This window comes from Trichosurus vulpecula, chromosome 7 (assembly GCF_011100635.1).
Source record: "Trichosurus vulpecula isolate mTriVul1 chromosome 7, mTriVul1.pri, whole genome shotgun sequence".
In the NCBI taxonomy this organism is placed as follows: Eukaryota; Metazoa; Chordata; class Mammalia; order Diprotodontia; family Phalangeridae; genus Trichosurus; species Trichosurus vulpecula.
In genome coordinates this window covers 623,037-642,588 of record NC_050579.1, presented here as the reverse complement: position 1 = coordinate 642,588, position 19,552 = coordinate 623,037, and the positions used below count along the sequence as shown (strand labels likewise).

The 19,552-nt window shown below is 43.5% G+C and overlaps 1 protein-coding gene across 1 annotated transcript; it reads right to left on the bottom strand.

Annotated features, from left to right (window-relative positions):
* Window positions 1–4,286: 4,286 nt before the first annotated feature.
* NEU2 (neuraminidase 2) lies at window positions 4,287–13,617 on the bottom strand. Its single transcript, XM_036769338.1, has 3 exons — window positions 13,598–13,617; window positions 9,754–9,958; window positions 4,287–5,213 (listed from the first exon to the last, which is right to left on the bottom strand). The coding sequence occupies exons 1-3, from the start codon at window positions 13,615–13,617 to the stop codon at window positions 4,287–4,289; spliced, it is 1,152 nt and encodes a 383-aa protein (XP_036625233.1).
* Between the last annotated feature and the right edge of the window lie 5,935 nt (window positions 13,618–19,552).

Genomic DNA, 19,552 nt, shown 5'->3' with positions numbered 1-19,552 from the left:
AACCAAAAAAGAAGGAAAAAAAAGAGAGCAAAAAGTTTGCCTCAATCTGCATTCAGACTCCATGATTCTTTCTCTGGATGTGCATAGCTTTTTCTATCATGAGTCTTTTGGAGCTGTCTTTGATCCTTGCATTGATGAGAGGAGTCGAGTCTGTCAAAGTTAATCCTTACAGATACCATGTGTCTGTAATCATGTATAATGATCTCCTGGTTCTGCTCCCCCCACTCAGCATCAGTTCATATGTCATTCCAAGTTATAATGAAGTCCGTCTGCCTCTCATTTCTTATAGCAAAATAATATTCCATTATATTCATATACCATAATTTGTTCAGCTTCCTCAATTGATAGACATCCCCTTGATGTCCAATTCTTTGTCACTACAAAAAGGGCCGCTATAAATATTTTTGTACATACGGGTTCCTTTCCCAGTTTTATGATCTCCTGTATGATAGCCCTAGCAATGGTACTGCTGGGTCAAAGGGTATGCACATTTTTATAGCCCTTTGGGCATAGCTCCAAATTGCTCTCCTGAATGGCTAGATTAGTTCACAACTCCACCAACAATGTAACAATATTCCAATTTTCCCACACCCTCCCCAGCATTTATCATTGTACTGTTTTGTCATGTTAGCCAATCTGACAGGAGAGATGTGGTACCTAAGAGTTGTTTTGATTTGCGTTTCTTTAATCAATAGTGATTTAGAGCATTTTTTCATATGCCTATAGATATCTTTAATTTCTTCCTCTGAAAACTGCCTCTTCATTTCCTTTGACCATTTCTCAGTTGTGGAATGACTTTTATTTCTATAAATTTGGCTCAGTCCCCTATATATTTTAGCTATGAGAACTTTATCAGAGACATTGGTTGTAAAGATTTTCTCCCAATTTTCTGCTTCCCTCCTAATCTTCGTTGCATTGGCTTTGTTTATGCAAAAACTTTTCAGTTTAGCATAATCAAAATTATTCATTTTGCATTTTGTAATGTTCTCTATCTCTTGTTGTGTCATGAATTCTTCCCTTTCCCATAGATCTGACAGGTAAAGTACTCCTTGCTCTCCCAAATTTCTTACAGTATCAGCCTTTATTCCTAAATCATGAACCCATTTTGACTTTATTTTGGTATACAATGTAGGATATTGGTCTATGCCCAATTTCTGCCTTACTTTTTCCCAATTTTCCCAGCGGTTTTTGTGAAATAGTGAATTCTTAGCCCAGAAACTAGATTCTTTGGGTTTATCAAAGAGTAGATTAATGCTCTTTCTTTTTGAGGGGTGTTTGTTAAGTGCGGAATTACAAAAAAAAATCAAATGCCTGGAAAATACTTTGTAAACCCTAAATGCTACATAAATGTCAGCTGTTATTATGAAAATCTGTGTTTTGGCAGGGCCATCCCTGACTAGAGTGACAAAGTGAGAAAAGAGTGTTCCTTCTTGCTTTGAGGGTCTTACCCTCCTTTTGTGTGTCCCTGGTCTTCCAACACTGGCCTGGGCACCATATTGCCTTGATTCCATTCTCTCTGACTTCCTGTTGCTCATCACTCCCCAGAGTTCCTCCCACCACCCCTGCCATATTTTTCTCTTCTCTTTCATTGAACCTGACCTGAACCTAAGGCAGATATAAGTTCAATGGAAGGAAAAGCCTCATTTTCTCTGGAGTCATCAGTCAGATAGGTTGACTCTGTGATCATCGATGATCATTAATGACCAGAGAAGGTTGCTAGTCATGTTGGGAGAGATCTGGGGACCGGAGATCACCACGAGGCTGAAGACCATCATCATCAGAGGTCCTGTCCGATTTGGAGACTGTGATTTTAAATGTCCACCACCACCCTCCCTGTACTCCTCCCCACAGGGCCAGGCTTACTGTACCTTGCAGGATGACAGCTGCATGCCCAGAGCCACTGGAGTTCCAAAACCCCACCTCCATCTCCCCATCACACTCCTGAATGTTCTCTAAGCCAAGAGAATTCCTAGAATGGTGAGCTTAGGCCAAGCAGGAGAAATAGATAGATGGCAGTGAAACCAGGCAAAGGGAGGAGGTGGTCACCAGATGGTGCCCTGGGTGTTCCTCCTATCACACCACACTGATATTGCCCACCCTTCTAATAGAAGCAGCCTGATCTATTGGAGAAAGCTTTAGAGAGACCAGTGTTCCAATTCCACTTCTGATATTGACTAGCTATGTCATAATGTAACTTCTCTGAGGTTAATTAACTTAATTAACCTTACTTTCTCTATCTGCAAAATGATCATCTGATCACTTGGCCCACAAGGTTTTTGCGAGACTCAAAGAAGATGCTTTATAAATCTTAAAACACTATAGAAAAGGTAAGACTGGCCCCATGCTTCCTATGGGTCAGACAGGCTGCTAGTTGCTGGAGATACAAAGATAAGAGTGAGACGACCCCTGCCCTCAAGGAGCCTCCATTGTAATGGGTCTGGGAAGTTGTCAGGATGGTGACAGAAGCAAGGCTAGAATTGCTGATTTACTGATGCCAGAGGGAAGGAGTCAGGGAGAAGAGCAGAAGGCATGATGTCCATAGGGAACAATGGGAAGCAGAGTCAGCTGAATAAAGTCCTTGAGGTGAGTTTACACTCATTCACTGGCCAACCAAGCCACGATGGCCATTATCTTGGTGTGGACAGAGCGACTTTTCATACCAGAAGTTCCTCTCACTGATGAAATCTCTGATTTTGATTAGATATAGTGTGTCGAGGAGTTTGCATTCACTCATTCACTAATCAGGAGAGCTTGGCTCTTGGGTGGCATGCTAAAGCTGAGGGTATTAATCCCCCCAGGGAAGAGAGGGCATGGTCTCTGGTGGTCTGGTATGGAGGGTGTTATTCTGGCTGGGCAGAGGAGGCGCAGCAGGATAAATGGCAAGATGTACCAGATAGATGAGAATCTGTTTGTTTTTTTTTTAACCTTAAAACACTTTATCTCTCTACCTTAGATATTATTAGTCTAGTGAAACAAGAACTGTATGGTCGGGCTGACTGCAAGGTCTGGGGGGGAACACAAAGAACTAGGGATAAGGACCATGCAAATTTCATGGGACCCATAGAAATTCCTCATGCCTCCCACTGACAGCCCTGAAGGCTAGAAGTAAATGCAGGCAGGTGTCTTCAACCCTTACAGCCTTGGGGCCGTCTACCACCCAAGACTCATATGATTTCAGAGTTGGAAGGGATCCCAGAAGTCATTTAGTCCAATTTGTATTTGACTGAGACATCCCCTTGGCAGCATTCCTGGAAACGGGCCACCCAGCCTCTACCCAAAGGACGTCTTCAGTCCTCTCCCCTTTGGAGGCAGCCCACTCCATCTATGAACAGTTGTCATTGTTGGGATGTTAATTCTGCCCCTTGTAGCCACCGTTCCTAGGTCTACTCAGTGGGGACCGCAAGAAGAAATTCTATCTTTCCTTCCTGTGGCAAACCATCCCATGCTGGGAGACCTTTACCCCGATCCCTCTTAGTTTCCTCTTCTCCAGGCTGGTCATCCTTAGCTCCCTCACCTGATCCTCCTGTGGCGTGGTCTCCTGTCTTTTCATGATCCTGGTTGCCTCCTCTACAGGAGCTATTCAAGTCTTTCCTAAAAAATATGTCCCCCAGGATTGAACAAAATATTCCCAATGGGATCTTACCAGGGCATAACACAGTGGTACTGTGACCTCCCTTCTAGAGCCTGAGACCAAGGAAACTTTCTTGCCCACCTTTTCATAGCCTTGGCTTATACTGAGATTGAAGTCCACTAAGCCCCCCAGATCATTTTCAGACATACTGCTGTCTTGCCATGTCTCCTTCGTCCTTGTGCCAGCTTTTTTGAGCCCAAGCATAGGAATTCCCGCTTATCCCTATTACTGGATGAGCCCATTCTCCTATTCTGTTCCTGTTACAGAGGAACCACACAAATAAGGCAGACCAAGCCACATGTAATGGTGTGGAGACGGGGTCCCCTGCATTAGTATCCTGTATTGCCTCAGCACCAGGAATATGCTGTAGAAAAATGAGGATGAGGGTCCAAGGCCTGCCTCTAACAAGCTTCTTGTGACCATTTAGAGCTGGAACTGGGGAATTCTATGGTAAATGCTAAGAAAATGCAAGAAAAGAGAGCAGCCAGAAGGTGCCCTGTATTAACATGTGCTTTTAATGGAGGAAGCCAAAGATTGACATTGAGGACTCATGGGCCCCAGAGAGAAAGGACAGTGATTCATGTTGGGGCCATCACTCAAAGAGGAAAAGAAAGGAGTCTGAGCAGTAGAACCAATTCTTGAATAACATGAGGAGTTAGGATGGGAAAGCTTGCTCAAGAGTAAACATGACAAAAAGGATTTCATTATAATTGTCATATTCAAACAAGCAGCCAAACTGGGGTGACCCATTGGGGCCTGGCCCCATGTACTGGAGGTCTGAGTAAGCACAGTCGCCTTTTATCAGGGTAACTGGCTTGGTCCAGCCTTCTGGGTCCAAGGGATCCCTATTAAGATACAAGCCCAGATCCTTCCGCTTCAGTGGGTCTTTGGGATGCGAGTAGAGTAGCCAGGTATCCACAGAGCCCGAGGCATTTTTGGTGGGATTTGGGAAACCAATCACACTTCCATGGCAGCCCAGTGGTGGTTCCACCAGTTTCTTGATCCGTTGAGCACCCGTGAAGTGTTCTCCATCATCCTGGCTGACTGCCTGGACCCTCGCCCTTAGGGTGCTTCTGGAGTTACAGTACAGGACCCTCCAGCCATGGCCATCCACTTCTGCCACTTGGGACTCCAAGGTGTTCCCCATGGTTATAAAATCTCCCATCTTCCATGTCTTCCCGTGATTATCGCTGAAGAAGCAGAAGGCATAGGAAGTGGGCTTTTGAGGCCCAAGGATCCGATAAGCATAGGCGGGGATTACCAGGCTCCGAGAGCGGTTGTGTAGCTGTACACCATGGCCTGGTCCAATGGAGAAAGTTGCCCACTGTTTGTGGGCTGGCCCAATGGCAGACTGGGTGAGGTCCTTGACAGAGCTCCAGGTCTTCCCCTGGTCCTTGCTGGTCACATAGCATAGACGCACTGCATTGGTCTTAGTGTGGATCTGCTCGTGTTCAGTAACCTGGCCCTCGACAGCTATGAACAGCAGAAACAGGGTGCCTGTGACCTCGTCATACACAGGGCAGGGGTTCATGGAGCGGTGGCCTGGCAGATGAGCTGTCTTCACCACCTTCATCTCTTGCCACTGTCAAAAGAGACAAGAAGACAAGAAATCAAACTGTGATCTCCCATCTACCCATTGTTCTGTCTTCTGGGTTCAAACAGAAAAAGGGTCAATCCTTCCTCCATATGGCACAGAGAGGGCAATGTGGGAGAGTGGGAAGAAAGCTAGACTGGGAGTCAGGAGAGAGCTAGGTTCGAATCCTGCCTATGACCCTGATCGAGTCACTTTTCTCCCTCTCTGAGCCTCAGCTTTCCCATACATAAATGGGAATAAAAATATTTGTAGACCCTTTCTAGGCAGTTAGGGAGTGCAGTGGCTAGAGCGCTGGACCTGGAGACATGAAGACCTGAGTGACTCGGACACTCCTTTGTGTGACCTGAGGAAAATCACTGAGCCCCTGTCATTCTCTGTTTCCTCATCTTTAAAGTGGAGACAACAAAAATAACTGCCTCCCAGGGCTATTGTGAGGACTGAATGAGAGCAGATGTTTGGCACTTTGTAGTCTTAAAAGCACCCTGTCAATGTGTGCCTTGTTATTTTATGGTTTTTATTATTTTTATCAAATGTATGTAAAAATACATGCAGACCACAAGCTACTCCTTGATGATGGTCCTTCAGGTACTTAGACACAGCCATCCTTTTCCCTGAATCTTCTCTGGGGTCTTTAACTTCTTATGACACAGACTCCAGGCCCTGGTTCTCTCTTGGTGATGCCCTGTGCCTTATTGAAAATGTGACTCCCCAAAGTTTTCTATCTCTGGATGCTTACATGAATAAAATAGAGAATGAGGAGATCAGTGAATTGGGCATGCAACTGACAAAGCCAGAAAAAAGAACAAATTAGAAATCCCCAATGAAATACCAAATTAGAAATACTGAAAATTAAAGGAGAGATTAATAAAATGGAAATGAAGAAAGCTATTAAACTAAGAAATAAAACTAAGAGCTGGTTTTATGAAAAAAAAAAACAATAAAATTGATAAACCTTTGGTTAATTTGATTAAAAAAAGAAGAAAACCAAATTGCCAGTATCAAAAATGAAAAAGGTGAATTCACCACCAATGAAGGGGAAATTAAAACAATAATTAGGAATATTTTGCCCATAAGTTTGACAATCTTAGTGAAATGGATGAATATTTACAAAAGTATAAATTTCCCAGATTAACAGAAGAGGAAGTAAAATATTTAAATAACCCCATCTCATAAAAAGAAATTGAACAAGCAATTAATGAACTTCCCAGGAAAAAATCTCCAAGGCCAGATGGATTTACAAGTGAATTCTATCAAACATTTAAAGAGCAATTAATTCCAATACTATATAGACTATTTGGGAAAATTGGCAAAGAAGGAGTCCTGCCAAATTCTTTCTATGATACAAATATGGTACTGATACCTAAACTGGGAAGATCCAAAACAGAGAAAGAAAATTATAGACCAATTTCCCTAAAGAATATAGATGCAAAATTATAAATAAAATATTAGCAAAAAGTTTATAGCAAATTATCACTAGAGTAATATACTTTGATCAGGTAAGATTTATACCAGGAATGTAAGGCTGGTTCAATATAAGGAAATCTATCAGCACAATTGATCATATCAACAACAAAACTAACAGAAATCATATGATCATCTCAATTAGTGCAGAAAAATGTGCTTTTGACAAAATACAATGCCCACTCCTATTAAAAACACTAGAGAGCATAGGAATAAATGGAGCCTTCCTTAAAATGATAAGTAGCATCTACCTAAAACCTTCAGCAATCATTATATGTAATGGGGATAAGCTAGATGCATTTCCATTAAGATCGGGGGTGAAACATGGATGCTCATTATCACCACTGTTGTTCAACATGGTACTATAAATGTTAGCTTTAGCAATAAGAGAAGAAAAAGAAATTGAAAGAATTAGAATAGGCAAAGAAGAAACTAAGTTATCACTCTTTGCAGATGATATGATGATATACTTAGAGAATCCTAGAAAATCAAGTAAAAAACTACTTGAAATAATAAACAACTTTAGCAAAGTTGCAGGATATAAAATAAACCCACAAAATCATCAGCATTTCTATATATTACTTTTAAAGTTACTGTAGACATTATAAAATATTTGGGAGTCTACCTGCCAAAACAAACCCAGGAACTATATGAACATAATTACAAAACACTTTTCATGCAAATAAAGTCAGATCTAAGTAATTGGGAAAACATTAGTTGCTCATGGGTAGGTCGAGCTAATATAATAAAACTAGCAATTCTACCTAAATTAATTTACTTATTCAGTGCCATACCAATCAAACTACCAATAAACTATTTTATAGAACTAGAAAAAATAATATCAAAATTCATCTGGAAGAGCAAAAGTTCCAGAATATCAAGGGAATTAATGAAAAGAAATGCTAAGGAAGGTGGCCTAGCCATACCAGATCTTAAATTGTAAACAGCAATCATCAAAACTACCTGGTACTGGCTAAGAAATAGAGAGGTAGATCAGTGGAATAGGTTAGGTACACAAGACACAGTAGTTGATTATGTCAATCTGCTGATTGATAAACCCAAGCATCTGAGCTTCTGGGATAAGAACTCACTGACAAAGACAGTGGAAACTGGAAAATAGTATGGCAAAAACTGGGCATAGACCAACATCTGACACCATATACCAGAATAAAGTCCAAATGGGTACATGATCTAGATATAAAAGCTGATACTATAAACAAATTAGGGGAGCAAGGAATAATTTATCTGGCAGATTTATGGAGAATGGAGGAATTTATGACCAAGCAAGAGATGGAGAACATTATGAAATGCAAAATGGATAATTTTGATTACATTAAATTGAAAAGTCTTTGCACAAACAAAGCCAATGCAACCAAGATTAGGAAGGAAGCAGAAGAATGGGAAAGAATTTTTATAACTAGTATCTCTGATAAAGGTCCCATTTCTAAAATATATAGAGAACTGAGTCAAATTTACAAGAATACAAGTCATTCCCCAATTGATAAAATGGTCACCGGATATGAATAGGAAGTTTTCAGAGGAAGAAATTAAAGCTATCTGTAGTCATATGAAAAAATGCTCTAAATCACTATGGATTAGAGAGATGCAAATCAAAACAACTCTGAGGTACCACATCACACCCATCAGCTAACATGACAAAACAGGACAATGATAAATGTTGGAGAAGATATAGAAAGGTTGAAACACTAATGCATTGTTGGTGGAGCTGTGAGCTGATCCAACCATCCTGGAGAGCAATTTGGAACTATGCCCAAAGGGCTATAAAAATGCACATACCTTTTGACCCAGCAATAGTGCTTCTAGATCTGTATCCCAAAGAAATCATAAAAATGGGAAAAGAACCCACATGTACAAAAATATTTATAGCAGGTCTCTTTGTGGTGACTAAGAACTGGAAATTAAGGGGATTTCCATCAATTGGGGAATGGCTGAAAAAGTTGTGGTATATGAATGTAATGGACTACTATTGCAGTATAAGAAATGATGAACAAACGGACTTCAGAAAAACCTGGAAAGACGTATATGAACCGATGCTGAATGAAGTGAGCAGATCGAGGAGAACATTGTACACAGTAACAGCCACAGTGTGTGATGACCGATTTTGATAGACTTAGCCTTTCTCAGCAATGTAAGGACCTAAAACAATTCCAAAGGACTCATGATGGAAAATGCCACCCACATCCAGAGAAAGAACCATGGAGTCTGAATGCAGAGCAAAGCAGACCATTTTCTTTTTTGTTTTGTTTTGTTTTTCTTTCTCATGGTTTCTCCCATTCATTATAATTCTTCTATGCAACATGACTAATGTGAAAATGTGTTTAATAGGAATGTATGTGTAGAGCCCATATCAGATTGCATGCTCTCTTGGGGAGGGAGGAGAGAGGGAGGGGGAGAAAATTTAAAACTTATGGAAGTGAATGTTGAAAACTAAAAATAAATAAATTAATTTTTTTTAAAAGAAAAGAAAATGTGACTCTCCAGACTTAACACCCGCCTTCCCATTTGGTCTGGCCAGGGCAAAAGGACTTCCCAGGCCTCGACACAATGACCCTCATAAGGCTGAGGGAAGCATTACCTCCTGAATCTAATTTGACCCTCCCCTTGGACATTTTAGTCAACCAAGAAGTATTTATCTGCTAGACAGTATACTCTGGACTGTGGAAACATACAAAAAGGAAACAGTGCCTGTCCTCAGGGAGCTGACAATCTACTGGTCCATTAAAACAGACATTTTAAAAAGCCCTCCATGTGCCAGGCCATGTAGATAAAGAGACAAAAAGGAACCAGTCCCTTCCCTCAATAAGCTTATATCCTATTAGTAGAGACAAGCTGTGCACATATCATTATATGCAGACTATGCCAGGTGACCTTGGGGGAACGCCCTCCCCCTCTGAATTGTCAGCTTCCTCAGCAGTCACCCTGGTTTCTTGGCATCTGCAGTGCCCACCCCAAGTCTCATATAGGATGAAGAATGTCAGTGTTGCCCACTCCCAAGTCTGGGATTGGCTCATTGACTCCTACTCCCCCCGAGCCCCACCCTTCTTACCTCCACCTGGTAGGTTGATGTCTGGTATTTCCCTCTGCGCAGGACGATGTCCTTGGCCTGCTCATCGGCCTTGCTGGCCCTCTGCTCGGCAAATGCTAAGACGATGTGGTGCTGGGCAACGTAGAGCAGAGCTGGGATCCTGTAAGCCTGGGATTTCGTCTGGAACAGCCTTAACTTCTTTACCACTGGGGATGGAACAATGGGGCTGGGGAGAGCAGGGAAAGATGATGAAGCAGGGGTCAAGAGAGGGGGTTGCTGGTAGAAGGCCCAGGGAGGGATAGTGCAGGGGACTTCTTCCCCTACTGGGGGGCATTTAAATCCCCCCTCCCCCCAAATCTGGGTCCAGCCTCCTTTTCTAGGCTGACTTTATATGGCTTTCATGAATTCTCCATCTGAGCCAAACTGGCTCCTTTCTACAACATTGCATCTTGACCTCTTCTCCCCTTGCCCCCCACGTGTCTAGAACGTGCACCCTCCTTACCTCCAAGGCCTCCTCAAGTGTCACCCCTTACATTCTGCCTTCCCTGGGCTAGCCTGCACTGTCCCACCAAAATTGTTTTGTATTTAACTTGGTGAATTTGGCATGATAGATATAGAACTAGCCACAAGGTCAGGACGACCCAGGTTCAAGATTCACTTCTGACACCTCCTGGCTGTGTGACCCTGGGCAAGTCACTTCACCTTCAAATGCCTCAGACAGGAAGTTTTAGAGTGAGGATGATCTACATTGGGAGAAGGAGCTCTCTTGCCAGGAGGTCCCTGTATGAAGACAGTCACAGGTCAGGTTAAAAAATCTATAGCTAGTTGCATTTTCTTTGTTCCTTTCTCTCTTCCCTCCCTCCCTTCCTTCTTCCTTTCCTTCCTTTCTTTTGTATTTACTCATCTGTCTACCTGCTTTCCTCTAGTGAAAACTAAGCTTCTCAAGGGCACAGACTATGACTTCTCTGGGCCTCTTTCCCCACCTGTAAATTGAGGAGGGTTGGAATCCTTCAAGAGCCCTTCCAGCTCCAATCTGGGATTGATTGGTCTGGTCTTAGAAGCTACTAAAATGTTGAGGTCAATAAACAAGTGTTCATTAAGCCGTCTGATTCAATTGTGCTTTTGATCGTTGGCTCTGTGAGGACAGGGACAGCTCTGGGCTTTCTTTGTATCCTTAGCCCAGTAGGAGCTTAATGAATACTTGTTGATCCAAAGAAAGCCCAAAGTGGTCACTGTCTTCATGGAGCTGACCATCAGATCATTGCGCAGACAGAGCTCCCCTTCTCCTCAGGGGCTTCCTTCCCTAGAATTCTCCAGGTGATCCTCCCAGGCGTGACAGTTTCTGCGCCAAGGGAAGGGGGCTGGGCTGTCTTCAGGAGCTCTCCGATGCCCGTCTGCTGGGTCCTTTGGCTGCATTTGCCCAAACCTATTGTGTCAATCACAAGTCTGAGGCGCTAGATGTACCAGCCAACAAATAACGTGGGAGCCCCTGGGGGTCCAGGGCATTGACCCAAGGCAAGGACTCGGCTTACACCCCTGGCCTCTCCAGGCTTAGGAGTTGCAGCAGGAAGGGCTGCTGTTCACAATGCAGAGACCAGGCAGGAGCTTTCTTTGGTGCAGACGAGGCCAAGGGTACACCCCGCCCTTTGTAGATGGGCACCTTCAGCTTTGGAAAGTCACCGGAGGCACACAATGGGGACACACAGTGCAGTGACCACCCAGCTAGTAAATGTTGGAGATGGGCCTCTAAATTTGTGGATCTTCCTCCTTATAAGGCCAGGGGTCAACAAGCATTGATAAAATGTTTACTATGTGTTAGGCTCTGCGCCAAATGCTGAGGCTCTAAAGAAAGGCAAAAGCATAGTTTCTTCCCTGAAGCTTACAATCAAATGGCACAGATGATGTGCCGGTAGTTGTAACATACTCAGAGTAAGTGAAGGCAGTGTGGAGCTGGGGGAGGGGGACTTCGAAAGGCCTCTTGCAAGAGGCAGGATTTGAGCTGAGTCTGAAAGGAAGCCAGGAGGGGGTGGTAAGGGCATTCCAGGCATGGGGAGCAGCCAGTGCAAAAGTGTGGAGTCTGGAGATGGCCTGTCTTGTGTGAGAAGCAGCATGGGGCTCTAGAAAGGCTAGATAGGTAGAAAAGGACAGAGTTGTGAAAAGCTTACAATGCCAGCCAGACAAGGGCATCCATGTCTGGTCCTGGAGGCAGTAAGGAGCTGGGGGACCCAGGGATTGTGTGTGTGGTCAGACCTGCGCTCAGTCTCCTTCTCTTCAGAAGGAGGTGCTTGGACATCAAGGCCTCTGAGACCCCTTCCAACAGCTCTGAACCCATGACGTGAGATGATCTCGCTAAGAGCTTAAGATGTGCTGGAATTCAGAGTCTGGCTGCCTTACAAGGCTTAAAATGCCACTGTGTCCCCGATAGCATTTCCATAAATGATTCTTGACAACTTTGAGCATTTAGAACATCAGATCTAGAAGGGACATCAGAAGGGATAGAGCCCAACTCTTATTTTACAGATGGGGAAACTGAGGCCCCCCAAATAAGAAGGGACTGGCACAAGGTCACACAAGTGAGAGAGCGTGGATCCTCTCAGACCCTCTGACTTCAAACCTAGTAGTGTCTCCATCATTACCTCCCCCCCCCCCCACCCCTTAGGAATCTGGTCTGGGGAAGAGCTGTGGCTAAGGGAAGGGGAAAGGGAAATGTTGTTGGGGGCTAGGGGTGGGGCCACTCCCAGGTTCTGGGGGATACAGGGGAGCAAACCCCAGACTGCTGGAGATCCAGAGCCGGAGACTCCTAGAGCAGGTTTCCTTTAACTTAACTAAACCCCTCAGTGATGCCAAAATTAAAAAGCAGCACCTTGAAAGGCAGAAGCTTCAAGAACCTGAACAGCAAAGAAAAGAGTAGAAATGGAAAGAAAGAAAAAGAAGTGAAGGCAAGAAGAGGAGGAAAGAAAAGGAGAAGAGAAGCTGCTTGAGAGAGAACAAAACCCAAAAGACCATGAAGTCCATTGAAATCAGAAAAAACTCGAGAAGGTCGAAGCCGAAAAAATGACACGAGAAGACAAAATTACAGGAGAGAATTATTGTTGGCTCAAAGAAATCTTCAAGGTAATAAGATTAATTGCAGAGCAGCTGAGCGGAGCCAAGGCAATAAAATTACTAGAGAATGAACAGAGAGAGGCAAAATCCTCCTTCAACCACTTGAGGAGAGAAGCCGACTTCAGGATGCTGAACTCAGACACGTGGAGGGGGAAAGAGCCAGCTCTGGGACTCTAGGGGAAGAGAAAGAATTAGGGGAGAATCTGTTAGACATTTAGAGGAGACGCAGCCAAACAAGGAAGAAGCAATGGCATCTTGTCCTCCCCTATTGCAACCTGCTCTAGATATCACCCAGTTGGTGTCTTCAAACTGTGTTCCTTCTATCTCTACATTCCATCATGGGTCAGCCAACTCAGGTCTGTCAAGGAAAAATGCTATTGAATTGGGAGACTGATTTTAATTCCAAAAATGGAAGTGGAAACTTAAGCCAATGCAAAGAAAGTCAGAATCTTAACTGTATTACGAATGAAAGCTGTACAGAAAAAAAAAAATGTTCAGGCATGCTCTCTTGTATTCCTGCCAATAATCGACAAGAAAAGGGTCCATCTAACTGTGACCAGACCATGTCCAAAAAGATTCATCTTCTGAACAAGACAAATGTAACAGAGAACAAGTAAGGGGAAAAGCTGGTCCATGGAGACATGAGCTAAGGAGAGACACAAAAGGGATAGGAACAAGAGCAGAAGGGATGTGAGTAAGGAAGAAAGACAAAGGAAGAAGACTCCATAGAAGACACTCTGAAAAAGAGTCAAGTCCTCACCGATCTAGTGTAAGGCCCATAGTCTTGGTACCGGAGGTCCCACACCAAAGACCGATGCTGTAGAAGGGATGGAAGCCGGGAGGGCAGTGTGGGTAGGAAGTGCAGTCAGCGATGAGTGAGATCCAGATCCCTGAGCAAACATATAAGTACCTGGAACAGGTAGTAAAAGATAGCCTTTTTAAAAGGCCTGATTATAGGATAGACCAGGAGCAGTGAGAGCTTCTGAAGGTTCTGGCTTCTTGACAGCCTTAAAAAAACTGAGTCTCTGATTAGTGAATGTAAAAGGAACCCCTTTGTGAAAGGAAACACAATTACACTGGAAATTTATTTTCTTTTTTTAAGATTGCACAATTATTTGTGCTTCAGTTTCAACTGGACTGGGAATTTGTTTTTCACTAGCTCTCCTTTTTTTCCTTTCCAATATTTTGATCTGATCACTTTAATGGCCCCAATTCTCCTTTAAGCAGGAGAAATGTAATTGATGGTTAAGAATTGCAGACCTACTACATAAATGTGGGCAAAATTCTTGATTAAAAATTCTTTATGCTCTCAATGAAGTCAATATGTACTGGAGAAAAAGGGGCAAATCTAATTGAACTTGAGATAAGTGGCCAAATGTTAAGGGTTTTGAACAACCAGTAAAAAAAAACTTGCTAGTTTGATTTTATTTTGTATTTAACAGATTCAAAAACATGGAGATGGTGAAGGAAAGATGTAGGAGCAAACCAATGGTGGCATAGTTAGTAAGCCATCTATGAAATGGAAGCAGGATTCCTTTCAAATTGAGAATATAAATGCACTGTATGTTTTTAAAGATTCCAGTAAGTGGGAGATTGAGATGAAGTGGGCTGGAGATGCACCATTACTTCTGAAACGTTGACATTTACAAATTCAAATAATTGAGAGTAAAAAGTTAGTTAAAGGCTTTTGTTTCTAGTACAAATTAGCATGTACCTGGTTTTTTTTAAAGAATCTGTTTTGCTAAATTATTTTTACTTGCAATGTTTCAAACACAAGGTTGCAAACTTGTTAAATTTTATTATCTTTTGCTCCTGAAGATGAAGCTCAGAAATACTTTAAAGTAGTTGTAACCTTTGGGTTCTAAAAGGTTGTGTTTATTCCCATTTGCATTTTTATGGTGAAATAAAAGCCTTTTCCTGTGCTCTGAAGAAAAATAAAAGAAGTCTGTCCTTGGTATTCTGTCCCAGATGGAGCATGAACTGGTTGCGTTACCACCTTGGCCAGATCAATTAACCTCTCTGGAGTGCAGCTTCGTTCTCTGTAAAATAAGCCAGTTAGACTAAATGATCTCTCAGGTCCTTTCCAGCTCAGCTTGTCCATGATGCTAATTAAAAAGTTCTTAGAAGTGTGGCTTGGGGGGGGGAGGAGGGAAGGAGAGAGGAGATTTCTATGCTTTTCCTACTCATCCAGGGCCATGGAGTTAGGTGGATACCAACTCACACCTGCTCACATTCAAGTCCTGGGAGTCCGTCACTGACTGTCCAAAGAAGACTCCCTAGTCTCTTCTGCCCATCCTCCTGGGAGGTTTTGTCCTTGTGACCACCTTCCTCCAAACCATCGACCTCCTCCGTTGTCCAGGTAGATGGCTTCAGGTAATAGGAGAATGGATCCAGAGCTGAGAGGGACCTTTGAGGTTGTCCAGTGCAGCCACTTCATTTTACAGGTGAGGAAACTCAGGCATGGGTTGGTTACGTGACTTAGGCTCATAGCGCCATAGATTTAAGTCTGGAAGGGGCCTTAGAGACTATTTATTGCAGCTCCCTCATTCTAGAGGTGGTGAAACGGAGGCATGGGACTATTAAATGCCTTAGGATCATAGCTCCAAAGCTGGAAGGGGTATTTGGCACCATCAAGTCCAGCCCCTCATTTTTACAGGCATTTTCCCATCAGCCCCTGCGTGAGCATCACATGAGCAGAATAGGTTTGACAGGGATCATCAAGCCTACCAGAAACCCAACTGCCAATGAAAGTGTGAGTTGGGTTTTCTGTCCCCCAAAAGAAGTCACTTAAGATGCGCACATTCCAGGTGCCATTTACAGGATAACAAAACCTCTGAGTCCAGGGACAGTACAAAGGGACCTCCCCCCAAGAAGCCCCTTTGGAAGTCCATCCCATACCTGAACAGGCATCCCCTTTAAGAAGTGACTGTCCAGCCTCCAGCCATGGAGAACTCACTCCCTTAGATGGCAATATGGTTAGAGTGCCAAGAACCTTTGATCTGGAGTCAGAGAATCAGGGTTCAAATCCTGTCTTCTGACACCTGTGTCATCTCACAACTTCTCCAGGCATCAGTGTCCTTATCTATAACATGAGGGAGTTGGGTGAGCTGGCCTGCTTGGCCCCTTGCTGCTCTGACTCAGCAATCCCAGTGGGGCAGCACCTTTGGCTTTGGAACAGCTCTCATTGTCCATGATGTTAGCCCAGATTTGTCTAGTTCTGCCCTCTGGGGCCGAGCAGAATAAGGCTAAACCCCCTCCTCATTTCAGCCCGTCAAAGGCCAGCTGTACTGGGCTGAAAGGAGCTCTTCTCTCTGCTAACATGGGCCCCATTCTGAAACACCTTCTTGGGTTTTCAGGTCAGGAATATATTCCAGGCAATAATCAGAGAATTCCAGTGAGCTACTCTGGTCTTTCCTGGCAGTGAAGCCCAGTGAGTGGCCAGGAGATGCCCTTCTCTGGAAGCACCAAACCACTCCTTGAGAAGCTCACAAGGTGTCTGTCATCAGTCCTGAGTCTAGCCCAGAGATTTCTCACCCAGAGTCTTGTCACTCTGCTACCAAAGGAAAATCTCAGAAGATGGTGAGACCTACCTCATACTCAGCTTGTGGGGACCGGATGTAAAGTTGATGCTGGGCGATTGGGAGGCATAGGGATCGGGACTATCAGAGAACGATGCTCCCGAATGAGACTTTTGATACAGCTTAATGAGGCAATCCAAGGCACAAATTTCTGTCTTGGGCCTGTGCCTACACAAACCTGAGACAAGGCCCCGCCCTTCAGGAATGGTGTCCATTGGGGCGCCCAGCTCTGCTGCCCGATTTATCTCCAGGTACCAGGAGAAACATGCCTAACCCCCTGTGTGTGCACCTGAGTCATGCGTGGGCCTGAAGGCGTGGTAGAGCAAGAGCACCCTTCCCAGGTGAGCATGATGAGAAACCTGCCTATGTAACTAGGGAGTCTCATTGGTTAGAAGGAAGCCCAGATACATCCTGGCCTCTGATTTACTGTGTGATCATGGGCAAGTGATCTCCCCTCTCTGAAGTTCATTTGCTCCTGCATAAAAGGAGGGGGCTGGACCAAGGGAACAGTGGTCATTCTGGGGATATAAATAGAAGGGTCAGAGAGTCCCTGATCCCAAGGAGCTCTCCTCCTAATTAGGGGAGATAACAGGGACTGGAGGGCACAGCTTCAGGCCAGATGGAAAAGCTCAGGAGTTCTGAGGGGAAGGTGGTCAGCACCTTGGGAAAGTCACAAGATTCTAAAAATTCAATTAAGTTGAGCTAAATTGAACTGAACTGAACTGAAGTGAATGGAATCCAAGCAATAGCCTCCCACCCAAAAGCTTATTCCCATGGTCCCAAGCCCCAAACACACCCCTCCCAAAGCTCCACCAAGATAAAAGGTGAGGACTGCCAGAGGGAGATTGCTCCTGGAGGCAACTCGACTAGATGAGGGTAGCATGAGTCGAGAAGTCTGAAGCTAACACTCATTCTGATGAAGTTTTTCTTTGGTGTCATTTCCAGGTGTGTGTGTGAGGAGGTGGATTGCATGGGTCAGACACTGCATCAGAGGAGAAGAGCAGAGCGTCCAAAACCAAAATGACCTGAGTTCGAATCTTGGCTCCACTACTTCCTGGTTGGGTGACCTTGGCCAAGTCACTTTGTTGTACCAGAAGCGAGCGAGACACACCACAGAGTATAAGTTTTAAGTGGAGAATTTATTAGCCGGCGGCCATTGGGGTACTGAACCACAAATCAATGGCAATGTGTTAGGGTGATGGCTTGGCTTATATAGGATATGGGGGTACAGGGCAGGGGGGAACAGGAACAAAGGTCCTGGCTGATCAAAAGATTCAGTCAGGCTATCATACTAGTGGGATAATCTCACTTACATTCCTTGGTGGAGTCACGGAGCCCCAGGGATATCTGCTAGAAAGGGTCTGCCAGGTTATCCTTCAGTGGGATGGTCCTATCTATTGACATTCCTTGGTGGAGTCATGGAGTCCCAGGGGGTTTGCTAAATGCCAAAGATATCTGAGTCCATTCTTTCTGGGGGTGCTTGTCAGTAGCTAGGGGTTACTCAGGGGTTCCTAATTTTCCTTGTATTACCTTTTTCCCACTTTTTTTCATGGGGGATTTCAAATCCTTGAAAAAAGGAACGACCTGATGGGGCATAGCAACAAAATTAGGAGGCCAACCAAAACGCTAAGCAGGGGTGACAATAAAAGAAACGCTAGGTCGTTGGCCCCAGGGGAAGGCCAGACCCAGTTGGAAGACTCAAGGAGAGTCCAAGGGGCCTCCCTGGGTACTGCACTCCAGAAATTAAAAAAAATGGTATAAAACATTCCGCATTTCCCCTTTTTGGTCAAAGGCAAACTGAAAGTTTCACCTAAAGACCAATTGAAGGTATGGAAAAAACTATCTTCACAGGGTGAAGTTCTAAAATCCCTATCTAGGTGGAGTCAGGTTTTCCCTTTTCTGTATTTGGTCATCCCCAGGGATGGGCAGGAATTGTAAACTAATTGTAAGTAAGCAGAGGGAACAATTCTCACTTAATATAGCTTACAAATACTTTACAAAGGGGATATATTTTCACTTGTACCATTATCTTATACAATTTTCTTGTGCTAGCATCCAAATTTAAGATCTTATTACCGAAACACACTTATCAGCTCGAATTTCCAGAATTGATAAATTTTTAGAGCCAATCATACACATCTGTACATAATTCTTAGGGGAATCAATCTGATCCTATTGCCTTTTTAAAATTCGCTATCCCTTCCTTTTATTAGACATTGGTCACATTACATCTTTGCCTTATTTGCTTTGCCTAATCATTTTCCCCTTTTGGAGGATGTTATCCCTATATTATTTCAATGTTTTATTTGAACATATTTAACATAGGTTAAAATTGTAAGCTATTCATACCTGTATCCTATTGTAATAACTCAGAGATATTTCAATATTTATCTATCTATTACCTAACAGATTTAGCATAGTGCTTACAAAACTTCTTGATAATTTAAATTTGCTATGAAAGAAATGAGGGGCTATGTCATATATCTTAACAGAAGGAAAGAACTTCCTTAGCTCTGTTTGATTCCAGGCATGAGTCATATCTGATAGCCAATCTTATAGTCACCAGGTGCTGAAAGCAGGGCTTAGGAGTAACCAGGTGGGGACTTTCCTTTTCAGAAAGGAAATAGCAGAGTTGGGAAATAAAGTCAGGAAGATCCTACCTAGGCTGTGTCCAAGGTCATCTTCAAGACTTTTCCCAGGCACAGACCTTTCAAGTTCTCAGCTTGCAATGCCTGCCATGCCATTACTGGCTTCATGTGACCTAGTCCTGTAATCAGAGCTTAAGACAATATTAAATTGTAGTCCCATAAAATCTTAAATAGCAAATAAATATCCTTCAGATAAGACTGCCCAAATTTTATTGAACTAATAATTATCAAATCAAGCTACATAACTTTTCCATCTTCTAAATACTTCCTCACACTCATCTCCAACTTACTTTGACCATCTGAAACTATCATTCTCAGGACAGGAGAGGCTTAGCTAGCTCCCATTTGTCCCCAAACTTTCTTATCTGCCTTTCTTATTTTCCCTCAACCTTAATTTACCTTTCCAAGTCTTTCAAACCCATTACTCAGTCTTCATCTAATCTTATCCATTTTTTTTTAAGAAGCCAGGTTGGAGGCTTCTTGGTCCCT

What these genes read in the sequence shown, in the direction of transcription:
- NEU2 (XM_036769338.1), bottom strand. Translation starts at nt 13,617, where the DNA reads ATGGGCCTTACACTAGATCG. An exon ending in ATGGGCCTTACACTAGATCG is followed by an intron (nt 9,959 to 13,597) that starts GTGAGGACTTGA and finishes TGCTCTCCCCAG; the next exon opens with CCCCATTGTTCCATCCCCAG. An exon ending in CATCAACCTACCAGGTGGAG is followed by an intron (nt 5,214 to 9,753) that starts GTAAGAAGGGTG and finishes CTCTTTTGACAG; the next exon opens with TGGCAAGAGATGAAGGTGGT.